Below are 19250 nucleotides of genomic sequence, written 5' to 3'. Positions count from 1 at the left end.
CAGTTCGACTGCTTGTCTCAAAGCATCGTTGTCAATGATTTCTGGACGACCACTGCGTTCATCGTCTTCCAAGCTCTCTTCGCCACTTCTGAAGCGCTGAAACCAGCGTCGACATTGACTCTCGGATAGAGCATTTTCTCCGAACACTGGCGGAAGTGAGCGATGAGCTTCGGCTGCAGTTTTACCTTCTTTGAACTCATGCCACAAAAAGGCTCGCAAGCGAAATTTTTGATCGGCCATTTCCTTAAACGTTTTTCTCATTGAAAAGAGAAGAAGAACGATGAAGTAATAATATAGAGCAAAGCAAAAGACATTCTCTTTAAAACAAGAAAAAATTGATACGAAGCGCTCGCTCACAGGCGACGTACAAAACACCAAACTTAGCGCGCATTACTTTTGTACCAACCTAATACATTTTCCCAAATTGCCGGATCAGAAAACGTTTCCAAATTTTCCGATTACAACTATTTTTAAATTTGTTCCCCTGAAACCTCGCCTACGACGAGTCTGAAAATACCTCAAAGTGATTCATTTGAACTAATTCTCATCGTCTAGCAAAACGAACGTCATCTCGAAATTTAAAAATAAAAATTTCAAATCATTCGTCTAGATCATTCCACATCAATCACTAATTTCCTTAAATCTTTAAGAATGAGGAACCAAAATTGTGTCAAAAAGAAGCCGGAATTTTCTCGTAAATGTTCTGCGGAAACTACTAAAGAAGCCCCTGGAATTTCGGAAATCCTCCACGCCTTCAAATTTCGGATTTCTAGATAAATCCAAATCGTCTTCCCCAAAATTTCGTATATATTTTGTGTCTGATGACGTTTTTGTTAATTTTCTGGAAGGAAGAAGAATAAAATCCCAATTTGTCCCTCTCAAATTTTCATTTTTCTTTTTCCCAGCAGCTCCTTTTTTGAGATTGATTGACCCGTAATTTCTCACTTCCTTTTCCCGAATTTTCCATCCATTTTCTTAGGCATCATTCATGATTCTCGCTAAAAGGGAACCCTAAAATGTCGGATAATTATTCTGCACGTTTTCTGTTTTTTTTTTTCGTTCTTTGTTGGGTGCAAATTGAGTGAAGCTGGTTTTCAGGTTAGAATTTTTGCGCTTAAAATTTGATAGTTTTTGAGGTACTGTATCTCAAAACTTTCAAAATTCAAAATTGAATTTTTCAAATCGCAAAGTTTTAGTTTCATAGAAAAATGCTTCTTACAAAACATTTGAAGTTTCTAGCTCGTCTACAAACCGAGATACAACCATTTGGAAGGCTAGAGATGCAGACGGCAAGACACTATAGCTGTCTGTGTCTCTCCTGAACTTCAAACGACCGTAGCTCGAGTTCTAGAACTGTTAGAAAGCTGATTTTTGGATAAAAATGTGTATTTTCGTTATGTCTTTAAGATAGATTAGGAAAATATCCTTGATTCTTAACGAAGAATGTCATGGATCTATACGATTCGCGTGGGAACAAATACCCATCTTCTTAAATCCCTAATTTGAATTTCTTGAATGCAATTGCGCTCTACTGGCCATTTCGGAAAATGATATAGAGTGGGATTGCACATGGCATTTCATTCTTTTGAGTGGGAAGAAAAGGGCGGAGCCAAGGTTTTGAGCCTGGGTATTTTTGAATGAGGCGTCGTCATTTTTGTTTTTGTTGTTTTTTAGTTTCGAAAGGTTTGGAAGAATTCTGAATTTCGAAGTGCAGAAGCGAGCTCAGAATTTGAGACGTTTGAAATTTGAAAATCCTAGAATTCCAGGATTCCGAGGTATCAAGATTCTATGGTTCAAGGGTTCCAGAATTCTAGAACTCCAAAACTCCATGATTCCAGTATTCCAAGATTTTAAGATTCCAGGATTCCGGAATTCCAGGATTCCGGAATTCCAGGATTCCTGGATTCCGGAATTCCGAATTCCAAATTTCCAAGATTCCAGGATTTTAGGATTCCCGGAATCCAGGAATCCAGAATTCTAGATTTTTAAGATTTCGGGACTCCAGGATTCCTGGATTCTCGGATTCCAGTATTCCAGGATTCCAGGATTCTAAAATTCTAAAGTTTAGGATTCTAAACTTCTAAACTTCGTAACTTCCAAATCCCTAACTATTTCCTCCGTTCCAGACATTTCCAAATCTATGGATTCCATATCTAACTACGAAACACACGCAAATATTTTTCACTATAACTTTTTCTCATCTCTGAAATTCCAATTTCTCTATTTTTAAGGTCTCCTAGAGTTTTTTTGGTGTCTAAAGAAGCCAAAACTGGTTCCACTTTTTTCTGTTTTGGAACATTGATTCCTTACAGAAATAATACTTTTCTATTTTTCCAGGCATTCTTTTTACATCAATAAGCTCTAATTGACATCAAATTTTGGCTAAAAAAGACGTAGTTCAGGTAGGTTTATGACGTTTTTGAGTGTCCAAAAAAGGTGATTAGCTCAAAAATCCTTGTAAAATATTTTTGAGAAAGACAAAACAATTCCAGGTCTTTTGAATTTCTCCCCCTTTTTCTTTTCCACCTTGAATAGATATTCTGAGGCAAAATAGATGAAATGGATGAGATTAAAGGACTGCGTAAATCTCTTTTTGGAGTAGGAAAAAGTCAGGAATTTCAATTTGGAGAAGACGACGTCTTCTCCTTTTTTTTCTAGAAAATCTTTTTGTTTTTTTTTCTCAAATTGAAAAAGTGCACGATTCCTCTATTTGTGTCCGTTCTTTGTACTCTATTTATATTTAATTTCTGAGATTTCGAGAAAAAAATTTCCGAATATTGGAATCTGTATTCCTGATTTTGCAAAAAGTCAAGTATTCAAAACTTTTTTTGAATAATTTTGATAATCTGATTCTTCTAAAATTTCTTGGAATTTTGGAATTTTGGAACATTAGAATTTTAGAATCTTCGAAATCCTGGAATCCTGGAATTCTGAAATCCTGGAATTCTGAAATCCTGGAATCCTGGAATCCTGGAATCCTGGAATCCTGGAATCCTGGAATCCTGGAATCCTGGAATCCTGGAATCCTGGAATCCTGGAATCCTGGAATCCTGGAATCCTGAAATCTGGGAATCCGGAAATCCTGGAATTCGGAATCCTGGAATCCTGAATACCGGAGCCTGAAATCTGAGATTCTGAAAATTTTAGGATCCAGAAGTTCTTGATGTCTACAATTCTGGAACCCTGGAATCCTGGAATCTTAGAATTTTAATATCTGAGAATCTCAGAATCTTTGAACCTTAGAATCTTAGAAGCTTAAATTTTATAATCCAGGATCCAATTTTATTGGATCTGAGTCTCCCCAAAAAATTCCAAAAATAGCAAAAAAGTCCTATTTCCATTTCCATCCCACTCAAGACTAAGAACCATTACTTCTCATTACCCTCCTCAAAACACTTCTGGATCATTCTATTCATTTTTTTCTTCACCCGAAAAATTTCCCCCATTTAGAATCCCTTTCAGAATCCCACGCCTTCTGAATAGAAGACGAATCCACGCAACGTCTTCTTCTTTTCTTTTTCTTTTTGGCTCCTCCTCTTTATCTTATATCTTTCATTCTGAATCATTCTTTTTGGTTTCTTCACTCATCCATTTTTTTTTTGAGTTTTCAGGTATATTCAACAGAAAATCAACAAAGGAAAAAATGTTGATCAAAATCATGGTGTTGATGGGAATCATCAGTTGCGCATCGGCGTTCACGGTGAGGAGCCATTCTAGAATTTCGTTTTCGAAAAAAAAAGATTTCAGATTTCAACTGTCAGATTCAAAGGTACTCCGAATCGTGTTTTGGAGAATATTCACCGAGGTAAGTGATGGCCGAACTTTTTGGTTTTTAAGGCCATTATTCATTTTTCAGAACTGGCAAAACGCTCGTACTCTCAACTCAATCAGTACGCCGGGTTTGATACACTTGGAGGGATGGGATTCGGAAAACGAAGCGAGCCAGATCAAGCAGGAGAGAAGCGCGCCGCTTTGGGCACTTTTGATTCTATTGGAGGTGAGTAAAACTGAAAATAAATAAATACAAGAAAGAAGGGGTCGAACCAAAGTGTTGAGATTCGAGACCCGCGCCACTACCGCTGCGCTACTTCACCCCAAAGAATCGAGTGCACTTTGAGCTCAATTATCTCGGTTCCTATAAAAGTAATCAAAACTTTGTCAACTAATAAAATATTTATAATACTATGACAAACATTTTGTCAGTTGATTACTTTTTGATATCTTCTACATCATTTGAGATACATAAACTCAAAGTTGGAGGGTCGGGCGGGCTTCTATTAGAGCGCATACGGTAGGTCTCGGCTGACAGAAACTATTTTTCAGTTTTTTTAAAATGATTCATCTCCCAGAAGATCAAAATTATTAAGCTTATGAGTCAATTTCCAGACGTAAGTGTGTTAATCCTATAGAATTTGAAATTTCGAAAAAAAAAAGTTTTTGACTTTGGTTTTTTGATCCGAACGCTTTCGCTTGTCGCCAGATATGTACGTTTTAAGCTCAATTATTTCGGTTCCTACAAAAGATATCAAAAATCAGTCAACTGATAAAAAGTTGATGATATTATGATACATATTTTATCAGTTGAGAGATTTTTAATATCTTTTGAAATAACCGAGATAATTGAGCTCAATGAGCACTATAGAGTGGACGATTGAGTGGACGATAGAGTGGACGGGTTTTAGCATTTTCTCAACAGAGCTGAGCTTTTTAGAGATCACCAAACTCAAAAAGTTTACATCATTTTCGAGACCAACTTATTGTTCAAACAAATTCAAAAATCATTAATTTCAAAAAAAATCCACGTCATCTGAATAATTTAAATTTAGTTGTGAAGATTAGGATAATCTAATCCTTTTCAAAGTTTTACTACTACTACTACTACAAAATATGGCTTTTTGATGATTGATGCTTCGCAAACTTTAAAACAAATTTTTTCAGGCATGGGACTTGGCAAACGATCGGCACCGTCCGTTTTTCTTTACGAGAAGCGCGCTCCACTCCAGATGACGTCACTGGATACACTAGGAGGAATGGGATTTGGAAAGAAATAAATGGTTATTGGAGAGAGATAATGGGCCTAATTTTTTTTAATGCTTCCAAATTATGACACTCTGAATTTTAAATTATTCATCACAACATAAATTGAATCGACCAATGAAGATGCTCCTTGTTTGTTGTTTTTTTTGCAAGTTTGTTTTTTTGGATTACCGTTTCCAAGAAATCGATATTAGGCGGCATTCCAAGTATTTCGGGCCAAATTTTGGTTGCGAATTCATAACCCATTCAAAACATACACACAACCTTTTGAACTCAGAAATTCAGAAGTTGTATTCCTTTGAGAGCAGTTTCTAAGTAAAGAAACAGGAGGATTCTTTTCAAAAATTTGTTTTCGTACCAAAAAACGAAAACTGCTGTCTTTTTGTAAACAAAAGTTTGTGGATATGTCTAAAACTTGTCAAAAAAGGTAAGTCTACTTGGCACTTCAATATTCCTCTGTGTGGGGGGATTAAAAAAGGCAAGATTTAAAAATTTAAAAATAGCGTAGAATCTATCCATCTGTATTATCACTGTGGCGAGCCTTATCTGTGAACTCAAATTCGATAAATCGTGAAACCTGTAATAGAGGGACCCCCAACATTCCAATTTGAACCAGTTTTTTTGGTTCCTGTCAAAGATATTTAAATTCTGCCAATAAACAAATTCTTTATCATAATTGCACAAACATTTTATCAGTGGAAATATGTTTTATATCTTGTATAGGAATTGAGATAATTAAGCTCAAACTTGACGGGCCCTTCTTTACATGTTTTTCGGAAAATAGATTTTGAAAATCAACTTTACTTCCGCGAAAATCCCAAAAAATAACTTGAAAACAATAAGGTTTGTACCCCAAACATAGAACTAGCTTCAACGAGAGTATACTAGTTTATTTGATTTGTGCGTTCTACCTGAGACAACTATCTAACCTGTCGAGGGTTCCCCTCTATGGGATATATGACTGAATTTGTTTAACTAGTCAAGGTCAGCACTCACAGCTCTACGCCTTTAAATGTCCTTTCTTCTCTTGTTCAACTCAAGATTCTGTAGTTTTGCTCACCATTATTTATCCACTACAACCTTTTTATCACTTTCAGAACAAATGATTTTATCCAAATATCCGAGAGTGGTTCAAAATGGGATATTCTACCATTTGAATTATTCCGATCTATTTCTGCTTTCTGTTGTCTCCAACAATATGAAAAATTGATCAAATTGTCCCAAACGAAACGATTCAAAGCTATCGATTCAATTGAGTATGGAACTTATATGAAGGGTGTATATCCCCGGGAAATACTTTGGAAAGATAATGCGATTGCGAGAAAAGGACGCTGGATATTACGATTTTCAGTTAAACGTGTTTGGAAAGATAATTGATTTTCGGTGAGTTACGATAAACCATAAAGCAGAAAGTTATCAATGCTTCAGATTTCGCGGATATTGTGATTGTTCAGAACCCCACCATTACTCTATTTTTGTGGCCTATTATCCCGAGTCTGACAAACAATGTGTATTTGAATCTATCCATAATTATCTTCTCGATTTCTTTGAAGATTCTGTAGATTATGTTTGGAAAACGGATGATTGGCGCTCCGAATATTATATTCCTTTCATTCCACAACTCAAAACGTATCATTTTGTATTACACTAAGGCTTGACTTAGATTTTACGGACATGGAAAACCTTGAAAACTTTTAATCCTCATCTCCTATTATGAGATCGATTAAATTGACTGCTAAGTCGACAACAGAATCATTCAATCCGGAATCCAAATTGTATCAAGCACAATCTATTGAGATATTTCCGTCTGATCACACTTTTCCCGCGTTTTTGCGTCATTTTAAAGGAAAACAGGCATTTATATCCTGCTTGACATGCGATGTTTTAGACTTAATTGAGTTTGTGAAAAAATGGAAACCAGGAGAGGCATTTCGAGCGCTGGAATACTTGAAAATCGGAGTCTATGAAGGTCGGATCCCACAAAATCAAGTTATGCAAGAAATCGGTGCAAAAGCGATTGATGCAACAAAACAACCAGCAGCGTACACTTTGCGAAAATTGTAGTTTCTCTTTTTGGACTAATTTCTTTAAAAAGAATACTTTTTCAGATATGATTGGGAGGATTTGGGTCCAAACACGGATCCAATTATCAGTCACTCATATGTTGTTAGAGAATCTGATAATCGTGTGGCATCTGTTCTAATCGAGGAAGATACACTCAGTTTTGGAGTATGGGACAAAACAGAGGAGGAGTTTTCGAGAATGATGGATTAATTTGACTATTTTGACTTAACATCCCTGCTCCTTTCTAAAAATTAAATTTCCATAAAACCTGTAATAAAGAAGAGCCCCTAAATTTTTGATTTTCAAAAAAAAAATCTCGGCAAGATATGAGAAAAAATTACCAACTAATGAATTGTTTATCATAATTTATTACAAACATTGCCATAACTTATTCATAAATCTTTTTTTTCAATTTCGCCATTCATTGTAATTTTTCCCGTCCCTTCACTTTCTTCTGTTGATGATAAACCTATGTATATTGTCCGGATATTTCTGATTTGAATCGATAGACAAGGTTTTCTAATTGTCAGTTAACCTATTCGAACATACTGTAAGCACTCTAGGACCTCCTCTCTATCAAATTTCCACTTTTCGCCAATTTTTTCGGTTCCTGTTAAAGATATCGAACAGCGATTACCTGATAAAATATTTTTCATATCATGATAAACACTTTGTCAGTTGACCACTTTTTAGCTCAAAGTTGGCTCATAAGTTGGCTCAAAAAATGGCTCAAAGTTGATGATTAGATGGACATTATATTAGAGTATTCACAGTCACATGTTAGTTTTAAAAATTGTAATAACAAAGTTCCCTAATTATATTGCTAGAGTAGAGAAATGAATACAAAATTCAAGAGCTACGAAATTTACAATCATCTTCCACCTTATAATGATTTTGCATACACATGTATTGCCATTAACAAACTACAGATAGTCCAAATCACACACTTTGAATATGCACGTTTTCCTAAAATATAGTTTCATTTGTGTTTTAAGCTAGAGTAAATATTCAGACAAAAATCTTAAAAAAGAGTCATAACCCAAAGGTATGTAACACATTCTGTATTGTTTTCTGAAATCGCCAAAATGAAGACCTGGACAAAGGAGAGTAAGTTTCAAATTTTTCAGAATAAATATGAATATAACGGAATTTTTACAATTCCTCTTCCCCCACTACTTCCTTTCTCATCGAACTGGAGAACCAGAATTTTCAATCAGAAATCCTCAAAAATTAGAAAACAATTATATTGGACCTTTATATTATTTGTGGTTCTACATTTATCAATATTTGCTATCAGATGGATAGTACCTAAAATTGGTCATGATGAGAGATTGTTTCCAAAGTGAGTCTATGAAAAATTACAGTTTAAAAACTTCTTGAAAATTCCAGAAATCTTCTAAATGACACTAATGCATTACACGAACACCGGACGAGAATAGCAAATGAGTCATTGGAGAATTTTCAGAAATTTCAATTTTCGAACGAAAGTGCAGAAGTTGAAATTCGGGTTGTAGCCTCGGATCGAGGATATAATTTTCTTTATCAGGTCTCGATTTCTTTTTTTATAACTAACTTTTATAATTTTTTGTAGACAGTATTATTTTTGCGAGAACAACAAAGTCTTTCAAATTATCACTTGAGAATTTGTAATGTGGAATCTGAAATTTTTCTGGATCTTCGAAGATTTGAAAAACTGGAAATCCGATTTTCACAGTCGGTCAAGGATTGGAAAAAGGGAAAGATTTGAATTTGACGATTGAAAAAGAGAATAATGACTACTGGAAGTGTTTGGGGTTGGAGACCAAGTCAAGGTGAAATTTTGGAATTAAAAGATTAAAAGTTTAAAGAATTTTAAGATTCTAAAATTCTAAGATTCTAAAATTCTAAGATTCTAAGATTCAAGAATTCTAGGATTCCAGGATTCCAGGATTCCAGGATTCCGGGATTTCAGGATTCCAGGATTCCGGAATTTCGAGATTCCTGGATTTCAATTCCAGGATTCTAAGATTCTGAGATTCCAGGATTTCAGGACTCCAGGATTTCAGGATTCCAGGATTAAAGGACTCCAGGAATCTTAAATTCTAATATTCCATGATTCCGAAGTTACAGGGAATTCCAGGATTCTAGGACTTCATGATTCTAGAAACCCAGGGATCTAGGATTCCGGGATTCTAAGACTCGGAAACTCTAATATTTTGAGGTCCTGAGATTCCAGTATTTCAGGATTCCAGGATCTTAAGATTCTAACTATAAGATTCGACGATTTCAAAATTCCAGGACTACAGAATTCTGGGATTCCAGAATGATAGGATTTTAGAGTTCTAGGATTCTAGTATTTTAGAATTCTAGAGTTCTCGACTCAAGGACTCCAGAATTCTGTGGTTCTAGGGTTCTAGGTTTTCAGTATTCTAGGATTTTGAGATTCTGAGATTCTAAAATTCTAAAATTTCCAGGTACATATTATTAATCGAAGATGACTCAATTGTGGTTCCTGAATTCGCCAAACTTTTAAATTACCTGGTTTCGAAATTGGATTTTTATCAAAAAATTGATTTCGTGAAACTATACCACCCTAAATATTTGAGGAGACCCCTTCACTAGTTTTGGTAAAAGCAGCGAATTCACTGTATTGATAATTGTTTTAATTTCAGACCATCATCATTTCCATCGTCATTTCATTTTTCTCTTGCTTTCTTATTCAACCATTTTTCAAGAAATTTCGATCGATCACTTTTCTGATATTATCTATTTTTATATTTTTCTCTATCAGATCTTATGGGCCACAGGTAGGTACCTGAAAATGGAAAAATCTAGAAACTTCTATTTTCAGTTCCCCGCAGATGTTCGATTCCAGCTAGCAGGCTCCGCCTACATCTCGACTTTCGAATCTTGTTGTACACAAGCTGTGATTTTTAGGACTTCTTCTGTGGAAAAAATGTTGGATTATGATAAACAAATGTTGGATTATGATAAACAATTAATCAGTTTACCGATTTTTGTTATGTTATCTCTCATAGGAACCGAGATAATTGAGCTCAAAGTGCGTGTATAGGATAGGCTCATAGTTTGGGGAACTACGGTAGTTTCAAAAGCTGCTGAGCTCGAAATCATAACGATTTTTTTGAATATCAGTAAAACCGAAAAAAAACCTAAAATTCCCAAAATCTAAAAATTCTGAAATACCCAAAATCGGAACACTCCAAAATTCCGAAAAAATCGAAGAAAAATCCAAAAAATTGAAACTATGAAAATTCGAAAAATATCTGAAGATCCTATTTTTCAAAAGTCAAACGAAAGTTTCAAAATGTTTCTAGAATTTTCAGAGATCTTCAATAAGGAAAATTATTTCTTGAAAATTCGAAAATCGGAAGACTTTGATTTTTCAAATTTCTCAAAATCTTTTCATCGTTCAAATTCGATTAAAATTAATGAAAAACCTATAAAATTTTCTATCCCTCGTTTTCCTGCTCTCCAAAAACCCTCTAATTCCATCGGAAATCCAATTTTCCCTCCCCAAAATTAATCTCTGCCATTTCGCAATTTTTTCTCCCATTTTCGAAACGATTCACATTTTTCGCTCCCAAATCTCTATCTATTCAAAAGAATATCTGACTGTCTGTGTGTCTATTTTTCCAAACTTAACGAAAGGCTAGAAGAAATAAGCTAACACCAGAAAAATGTCTCTCTGGGTTTGTCTACAATTGACAAATAGAAAAAAGGTTGGAGGGAGAGACTTTGGAGAGTAAAAGAGGAATTAATAGAATGATGACAAGGAAAAGAGAAATAGAGAATGTTTACTTTTGTGAAAGAATCGCAAAATTTACGAGTAGTAAAAAGAGACGACAGGAAAAGAGAGAGAGAGAGAGAAACTGATTCATGATTCACATACTCTTTTATTATTATGCTTATTTTGTACGGAGTACACTTTTTTTAGGGAATTTAGTTTTGAGTTTGGAGTTTTTGATAATTTAATAAAGTTTTTTGAATTTTTGGTTCATGAAATGGGAAAATGTCTCTTGTTTTGAAATATTACAGCGGTAATTTTGGAAACATTTTGTTAAAAATTCCATCGAGAAGTCTGTGAGATTCTAGTGAGAATTCTGTGACTTTTTGATTTCGGCAATTGTGAGATTTCAGTTTTCCGATATTTAAAAATCTTTCAAAGAATTTTTTTTTATTTGGAAATTAAGAAAAATCTGGAAGCTTTGAGTCGAAATTTTCACATTTTTCAGAAATTCTGAACTTTGGAAATTCGGAAGTTCAGAATTTCAGAACTTCCGAATTTCGGGACTTCAGAATTTTGTTTTTTTTTTTCAAAATTTCAGGAATCTCGGAATACAAATATTCTGGGTTTCTGAGATTCTGAGATTTTGAAATTCCCATATTTTGAATTTCTGAGATTCTGAAAATCTGAGATTTTGAGATTCTGAGAATCAGAGATTTTAAGATTCTGAAAACCTGAAATTGAAAAAATCAAAGTTCGTTAATTCAGAAGCCAGAAATTCAGAATACCGAAATTCTGAAATTTGAAAATTTTTAAAATTCAAAAATTCTGAAGTTCGGAAATTCTGAAATCCTGAGCTTTGAGAGTTCTGAAGTTCAGAAGTTCAGTAATTCTGAAAATTAAAAATTCGAATATTCAAAAATTCAAAAAGTTCCGAAAATCCAAAATTCAAAAGTTCAAAAATTCAACATTGAAAAACCCATTTCTCAAATTTTCTCCATGTACCTTTAAATATGATGTGACAGAATAAATACATTTTCATGCCGTGTTTTCAAAGAGCATTTCCACAGATAAGTCTCTCTTTTTCTCTCTTTCGCTTTCTAATTCTCTCCCCTCCTCACACTATTCTCTTATCAGCTTATCAGTGTATGTGTCACCTAGACAACCACTCTCTTCATAATCGGAAAAACGACGGAGAAGAAAGAAAAGCGAATGCATGGCATGGAATAATATATTCGTCTCAATCGTATGGCAACTTTTTTGGGCTTCCATTTTATATTTTGTGCTGGAGTTCGGGATTTCGGTGGTCAGAGGAGCGGTGCCGAAGATTGGACATGATGAGAGATTATTTCCAAGGTGAGTTGTTATTTCAAAATATGTAGAAAAAATTAAGAAAATATGAAAGTTTGGAGCTTCTAGGAAGTACACAAAATTGAAAGTCTCAATACATTTGAAAACGATAAAATTGAATTTTCTTTCGATTCCCAAATTTTGAGAATGGCCATCTTGAGCGTTGAATATGTAATTCTGAATTTTTCTGATATTCTGAATTTTTGAATACCTAATTTATAGATTTCTGAAATTTCTTTCGTTTCTGAAAAAAAATGTTCTTCTCAACTTCCAGAAACATTATTAACAATAACGATGCTCTGAATCGACACCGAGTGAAAATAGCAGATGGAATTCTCCAGAATCTTCCGCAAATCACACAAAAATCCAAAAATCTAGAGATTCGAATTGTCGCTTCAAATCGAGGCAACGATTTTTTGTATCAGGTAACCCTTCTCATTTCTGAAATTTTGAAACAAATAACTTTTCAGACAGTCCTATTTGTTCTGGAACAGCAGTCCGCCACTTTCAATTATAGTTTGAGCATCTGCAACGTGGAATCTGAAATTTTTCCGGATCTTCGAAGATTCGATAAACTAAAAATTCCAATTAAGACGATTGGCGAAAAATCAGGAGAAGTTTCAAAAAATCATTTAAATTCTACAATTGGAAAGGAAAATCAGGACTACTGGAAGTGTCTAGGATTGCCAACCGAATCAAGGTTTTTTTAATTGTTAGAGTTTTCAAAATGTTGAGATTCTGAATTTCTCAGATTCTGCGATTCTGAGATTCTGAGATTTTGAGATTTCCAGATTTCAGGATTCTGAGATTCGGAGATTCTAAGATTCTAAGATTCTTGGGTTCCGAGATTCCGAGATTTCCGGGTCCCAAGATTCCCGTATTCAAAGTTTTTGAGATATTGAGATATTGAGATATTGAGATTCTGAGATTTTGAGATTCTAAGATTCTAAGATTATAAGATTCTGAGATTCTGAGATTCTGAGATTCTGAGATTCTGAGATGCTGAGATTCTGAGATTCTGAGGTTCTGAGATTCTGAGATTCTGAGATTCTGAGATTCTGAGATTCCGAGATTTTGAGATTCCGAGATTCTGAGATTTTGAGATTCCAGGAATCCAAGTATATTTTAATTTCTCAATTTTCAGATATATCTTGTTAATAGAAGATGATGCCGTAGTGATTCCGGAATTCTCGAAACTCTTATTTTCACTTGTCAAAATGTTAGATATCCATGAATATGTGGATTTTGCGAAGCTCTACCATCCCAACTATTTGCGGAAACTCCCGTCTTATATTATGGCAAGTTTGCTCTATTGAGAAACATTTTTAAAATTTTGTTTCAGATGGCTTTCGCCTCTATCACTATATCCTTCTTTTCCTGTTACTCCATTGCCAGATTCTTCAAAACATTCCCAATTTTTACATTCCTCATCCTCTCGATTTCCCTTTTCTGGAATCTCACATTCTACGGGTGCCAGGTAAACCATTTTCTAAAATTTTCTCCAAACAAATAATTTCAACTTTCAAGTTTCCCGCTGATTTTCGCTACTACCTAACCGGTTCCGCCTACATATCGTATCCCGAGTCTTGCTGCACACCTGCTGTGATTTTTCGACAATCTTCTGTGAAGAGAATGCACGAATATTTTGTCAGGTCCCAAGCTTTTAGTGGTAAGTGAAACTGTGCGCACTTTGAGCTCAATTATCTCGGTTCCTTTGAGAGATATCAAATACATGTCAACTGATAAAATATTGGTGATGTTATGATTAAAATTTTATCAGTTTACAGATTTTCAATATATCTTAAAGGAACCGAGATAATTGAGCTCAAAGTTGACGGTATGAGAACGATTTTTCTTTCAGGTCATGCCAAAGATCATATCCTCGACGAATCGCCATTTACGGGTCGCCAATCCGATGTCAACTACGTCACACATATCGGATCGTTTAGTTCAGTACGGCAACGTGCTGTTTATTTGTCGGATTTGAGGGAAAATTGACTTTTTTTGATAATTCTGTGATAATTCAAAGTTGTTGTGATAAAGTTTCCCATTTTTTAATGAATTTTGTGTCTATTATTATTATTATTATTCTGGTACAAAACAATAGGAGCTGTGGCCGTGGCCAAAGGTCCCACAACGACAACTACAGTAACCTGCAACTCTTTTTCTGAATTTATTGACTTCATTTTCGTGTGTTTTCAGTCATTTTGTCCCCTATCAATCAAAAATGTTAATTTTCTGACTTTTTTAATTTGGAGTTTTTGGGAATTTTATCAAATTATGATAAGTTTTTTTTTTGGTTTTTTTGGCTCATAAAAAGCATTGTTTTGAAAATTTCAAAACTAATCAACGTTGGTGATAGCTCAATTGGAATGTCCGGGATCCTCCATTTGTGAGAATTCGAGGATTTTTGAAATTCAGTTTTCGAATATTCCAAATTTTTGACAATTTTTTAATGATGCTGATGATCTAGGTTTACATGTTTTCAAAACACTGATCGAAAATCTACAGTAATCTGACGTAAATCTACTATTTTCATTTTTTTTTAATTAATAAAAGGATCAGAAATTCCGCGTGCTGACAACTTTCATGAACTTTTTTCTCTTATCTTATCTCTAGATCTGATCTACAGGTGCTATATAAGCTGGAGAAATCAAGGAAAAGTCGGACCGAGGAGTCGATGAGGAGTCAGATTTGCAACGTGGTTCCAGGGCAGCTGGGATGGCAAGGAATCCGATTCATTCTACTGGCGTCTCTACTCGGCGACGATTACTATGATCGGCAACGAATGAGCAAGGAGGATTGGATATTGGATGCTGGATAGAGTTGGATGCTGCTCACTGTCAGAAAGCTTCGGATGCGCTACTCATTGCTATTTCGTTTTTTAGAAGACTGATCAACGTCATTGAAGTAAAAAAAGTACTAAAAGGCCTCAGGTCGCCATTGTTTGGGGTTCATGGCTAGGTGTTTATCACTGAACGTCCCCCTTTTACCAAATGACCGAAATCATATTTTTAAAGAAAATGAAATAGCAATTGATAGTGTACGCTGAGCTTTCTGGCAGCAGAAAAGGATCTGCTTTGACAAACCGACTTACGACTTCAAACCTTCGACTTTCAAAGCTTTCACTTCCTGATAATTTTTCACATATCTTTTTTCTTTTTTTCATCGAATTCTTGTCTTATCGAATTTCATTGAATTTAGATTTTTTGGGATTTCTGAAGTTTTAATAGCAAATATGACTAAAGTTCAAAAAAGTACATTCTTGCAAAACTGTATATAAGCGCCAACAAGTTCTGGAACAAATATTATCATACTTGGGCCTTCAAAAAGTTGGTCAAGGCCCGGCCCGGGAGGCCCGGACAGTTTTTGCCAGCTTCCAAATTTAGGAAAAATGTTGTGCATAGCATCTAATTTCAAGCTGAATTGTAAATATCGATTTTTCAATTTTAAAAATAATTTTTTTGCGGACTTTTTTCCGGAGGTGGGATCGGACTGAAAATTGTATTTTTTTTGAGGCAAAATAAAAATGTTTTCTCAAAACTTTTTTTGTTTAAAAAATTTCAAAAATTTATCAGAAAAATGTTGAGAAATTTCGCCCAAAAAATTCCTTTCCTTCAACGATTTTTGCAAGTATTTCTATTATAGAACCACAAAAACCTTCAATCCATCTCTCTCTCTCTCTCCTCCTGCTGCTGCTCTAGTCCGGAAAATCAATTAAAACGTTATGAGAAACAGAAGAAAATCGACCTAAAACAGCAAAAAAGGAAAAAGAAATTCGGCGAATATCAATTTAGAAATTCCTTACTACGTTATTGAATGCGCAAGCTCGATTTTTTTCCGGCAAATCGCAGCTGAATACGATTTTAAAACCAGGTCCCCGGGTACAAAAAACACTACTTTAACAGTTTAACAAAAAACGTCATCGAAAAAAATGACACAAAAAATCTCTGTTGAAAACTTTTTTTACACAAATCCCTTCTAGAATTTCATGTCACTTCTCATCATCAGTCTGTCTGCTCTGCGGCGAGGAAAATTGTAATCTTTGAACATTTTGATGCACAAAAAGTGCAATATTAAGTGCAAATCGAGATTCGCCACGTGGATTTTACAGATTTTCAGCTCAACCCACAACTCGTGCTGCCACGTGGCATTCTTCCGCGACTCCGTTCTCTTCGAAATCTGAAAAAAATTTCAAAAAAAAACGGAATTGATGATAGGAGGGGTTTTGTTGGGTCGACGAGGAGTTGGAAACCTGCCAACTTCTCAGGTTATGATTTGATTTTTGAGTGGATGTCACTCCACTTTTTTCTTGTTTTGCTCGTAAAAATTTATCTTTTTTTATGTCACGTGTTGTCTTCTCGGAACTTTTTCGATGACGAAGTTTCTGGGACATGAGGTGGAGTTCCGGTGGTAGTCGAGTGGGATGGTGTCATTCGAACTTCCACCTAAAACTTTATCTACAACTCAATCACTACTAAATAGACTGATTTACATGCTATAATTGTCTTTATTATGACACACACACTAAAAGCTAACCGTAAGAAACTATTCTCTTTGGGATGCTATTTTAAAAAAGTACACACGATAGAAGGCTATAGATATTGGACAAGAATCGTCGGTTATTATCACCAGAGGGGCAGAATTCAGCTCAGTCTGGCAATTTACAAATGGGGCGAATATCACTAAAAACAATAATTAATAGTACAACCGGCTAGTTAGAAGGAATATGATAAAATATGTTCAAGATAGGAAGGGGTGCAATGGGGGACACAAATATGTACAAAATTGGAATTAAGCGTACTAGTCGTCGAAGACCGAGTGTTGCTTCTGGAAGTTCTGGCGGTTCAAGAACTGCGCAGTGATGTCCATGAGTGGTGTTGGCACTGCCCAAAGTGGCATCGGCTCGTTGGTCATTGTCATCGGCACTGAGAGCTTCTGAAGTGACTCGATGATCTTCTTTCCAGAGGAGAAGCGCTCCAGGCGGCTAGAGTGACGGTTGACTCGATTCTTGATACGGTCGAACCATTTTGCGTAGAGTCGCATCTCGGTTGGTAGCATTTTGCGCTCTCTGAAAATTCCGATGTTTTAGATTACGTAAAAATTAAATATATAGCTCACTCTTTTCCGAGAAGCGCCGAAATGCAAATCGAGATCATCTGTTGGATGACGTAGTTTCCGTACTGATGGAACAGGAGGATATCCAACGCATCCCGATTTGTCTCTTGATCTTTGACATATCCGTCGAAAATCTCCTCCATCATTTCCGAGAGCAAGTGTGGTGGCGCGAAAAGGAAGGCTCCTTCGATGACGTGCGATGCGTATTTGTCTTGTGACATCGACAGAATGTTTCGAAGGAGACACTTCTCGATGATCGTGTCCCGATACATCTCCATGACTCCAGAAGACTTGATGACGTATTGAACCACGTAGTTGGCGAACTCGTTGGAAGAGAGACGGAAACAATTGCGAGCGACAGAAGTCATAAGGCCATGGAGGAGTTGGAGTCTCGTGTTGAAGCATGGGCTCTGCGAATTAAAGATTTATTGAGAACTTGTTTCAAATAAGCTACCTTTGGATTATCTGACAACTTGTCAATCGTTTGCTGGACAAGACGACATCCGTACTTGTCCTGACACACTGTCATCAGATTGTCATCGCGGCATAAGAACTTGACGAAGAAGCTCCAAGCGCTCACTGGAAGAATCTTGACAACTTTCTGAAGAACGTGAATGGCACATTGATCGGTGCAGAGAGGAAGGAAGTCCAAGTTGCTGATTTTTTCAACGAGCTTCATTGCATTTGATTCGTCGAATTTTTGAATGGAGAGCTGGACAACTCGACAAGCAAATTTATCGAGACATAGCTCGATGAGTCCGTTCTCGCTCATTGTTTCGACAAGTCGGTATTGCTCTTCCAGTGAAGCGTGTTCCACGAACTTTTGAATGATGAAGTTCCCAGCGGCACTGCGACAGAGGCTTGTGAATACGGCACTGTGTTCCGTGAGCTTGTCGAAGAGAATACGATGCATCTCATCATCGTTCTCAGCTGGGAAGTGCCGCTCCAGGAACTTGACTCCAGTTCTGTCCATAGCGAAATCAATTAGCGATCCATTGAGAACAACATCCGCAAGAGTGAGATCGTCGCGAATGTTGCCACTGGCATCGACAGCCCACGCTGGCAAGAGACGAGTCGAGCGGACGTTGCTCTGGAAGTTTCCGACGAACGACGAATTGTTGGCGCTGAAATCGGCAAACGATTCGCTTCCGACAGAGAAGTCGGCGAGACCGAAGTCAGCTGGAGTCAAGTTCATCGGCTCCTTTGGCGTTGATTGGGTGAGTGCGGTCAGGCGACACGGATCATTGGATTTAACAAACGGATGTGGCGAGTACAGAGCGCTTTGACTCCCTTGTCCCGCGAAGTTGAACATTGGGATGTTGGATGAGAAGACTCCTGAAAAAATTCGGAAATTCGAGATAATGCAAAAAGAATCAAACCTCCATCGAAGGATCCGCTGAAGATGCTGAGATCCGCGGTCTGCTGCTCGCTGACCGACGAGGAGTCGGACAACTTCGAGTTGCTTCTTCCGGACGTCTCACTCATATTGACACAGAATGAGGATGTTACAGGTTAGTATCTGTAAACGGCGAAGGCTTCGCGAAGGGTTGAGACAAAATGAGACAAGAGCGAAAGCCAAATGATGATTTTGAGACAAATTTGGTTTTTTGGCGCCTTTCATTTTCTCGCGGGAGCCATAAAACAATGATCAAAGCTAACGAAACTCTTGAAACGACATTTTTATTCAAAAAGAACTCAGGAAATTCAAAATTGTCAGCTTCGCGCTTTCAGTACAGTAATTGGGAGTAGGATTTGCTATATGTCCTGCACATCTAACTTTGTTTTTGTGTGCATTTTTACGTAGTTGTGTTCGCGACGAATGCGTATTATTCTCCGACATTACCTGAAAATCCACCGTGCATTTCATACAAAAACTAAAAAATACACAGAATTCATTCCAGAAGACATTAAAAATGCTTTTCAAAAAAAGTTCATGCATTCTTCTTTTTACGAAGTT

At 36.2% G+C, this 19250-nt stretch overlaps 6 protein-coding genes across 6 annotated transcripts; 3 read left to right on the top strand and 3 right to left on the bottom strand.

Moving 5' to 3' along the window:
- Window positions 1-2897: 2897 nt before the first annotated feature.
- Window positions 2898-3566, bottom strand: CBG00656 (the record flags this gene model as incomplete). The annotated part of the gene is made up of 2 exons (XM_002630193.1): window positions 2898-3134; window positions 3471-3566. The coding sequence occupies 2 exons, from the start codon at window positions 3564-3566 to the stop codon at window positions 2898-2900; spliced, it is 333 nt and encodes a 110-aa protein (XP_002630239.1).
- A 77-nt stretch (window positions 3567-3643) lies between these two features.
- On the top strand, window positions 3644-5051 carry Cbr-nlp-5 (the record flags this gene model as incomplete). The annotated part of the gene is made up of 4 exons (XM_002630194.1): window positions 3644-3700; window positions 3748-3805; window positions 3857-3997; window positions 4939-5051. The coding sequence occupies 4 exons, from the start codon at window positions 3644-3646 to the stop codon at window positions 5049-5051; spliced, it is 369 nt and encodes a 122-aa protein (XP_002630240.1).
- A 1699-nt stretch (window positions 5052-6750) lies between these two features.
- On the top strand, window positions 6751-7311 carry CBG00658 (the record flags this gene model as incomplete). The annotated part of the gene is made up of 2 exons (XM_002630195.1): window positions 6751-7097; window positions 7146-7311. 2 exons carry the CDS (start codon window positions 6751-6753, stop codon window positions 7309-7311), a joined length of 513 nt encoding a protein of 170 aa, XP_002630241.1.
- A 4730-nt stretch (window positions 7312-12041) lies between these two features.
- Window positions 12042-14173, top strand: CBG00660 (the record flags this gene model as incomplete). The annotated part of the gene is made up of 7 exons (XM_045241926.1): window positions 12042-12181; window positions 12450-12600; window positions 12646-12875; window positions 13320-13477; window positions 13518-13645; window positions 13703-13844; window positions 14037-14173. The coding sequence occupies 7 exons, from the start codon at window positions 12042-12044 to the stop codon at window positions 14171-14173; spliced, it is 1086 nt and encodes a 361-aa protein (XP_045100771.1).
- A 2805-nt stretch (window positions 14174-16978) lies between these two features.
- Cbr-puf-5 lies at window positions 16979-18778 on the bottom strand (the record flags this gene model as incomplete). Its single annotated transcript, XM_045241924.1, has 5 exons — window positions 16979-17246; window positions 17297-17703; window positions 17748-18005; window positions 18306-18628; window positions 18673-18778. The coding sequence occupies 5 exons, from the start codon at window positions 18776-18778 to the stop codon at window positions 16979-16981; spliced, it is 1362 nt and encodes a 453-aa protein (XP_045091606.1).
- Window positions 18779-18977: 199 nt separating this feature from the next.
- Window positions 18978-19160, bottom strand: CBG25502 (the record flags this gene model as incomplete). The annotated part of the gene is made up of 1 exon (XM_045241923.1): window positions 18978-19160. One exon carries the CDS (start codon window positions 19158-19160, stop codon window positions 18978-18980), a length of 183 nt encoding a protein of 60 aa, XP_045097945.1.
- Between the last annotated feature and the right edge of the window lie 90 nt (window positions 19161-19250).

The sequence above is a fragment of the Caenorhabditis briggsae genome (assembly GCF_000004555.2).
Source record: "Caenorhabditis briggsae complete genome, chrII, whole genome shotgun sequence".
NCBI classification, from domain to species: Eukaryota; Metazoa; Nematoda; class Chromadorea; order Rhabditida; family Rhabditidae; genus Caenorhabditis; species Caenorhabditis briggsae.
Note: the sequence above shows the minus strand (reverse complement) of the source record. Positions and strands in the feature narration are given on the sequence as shown.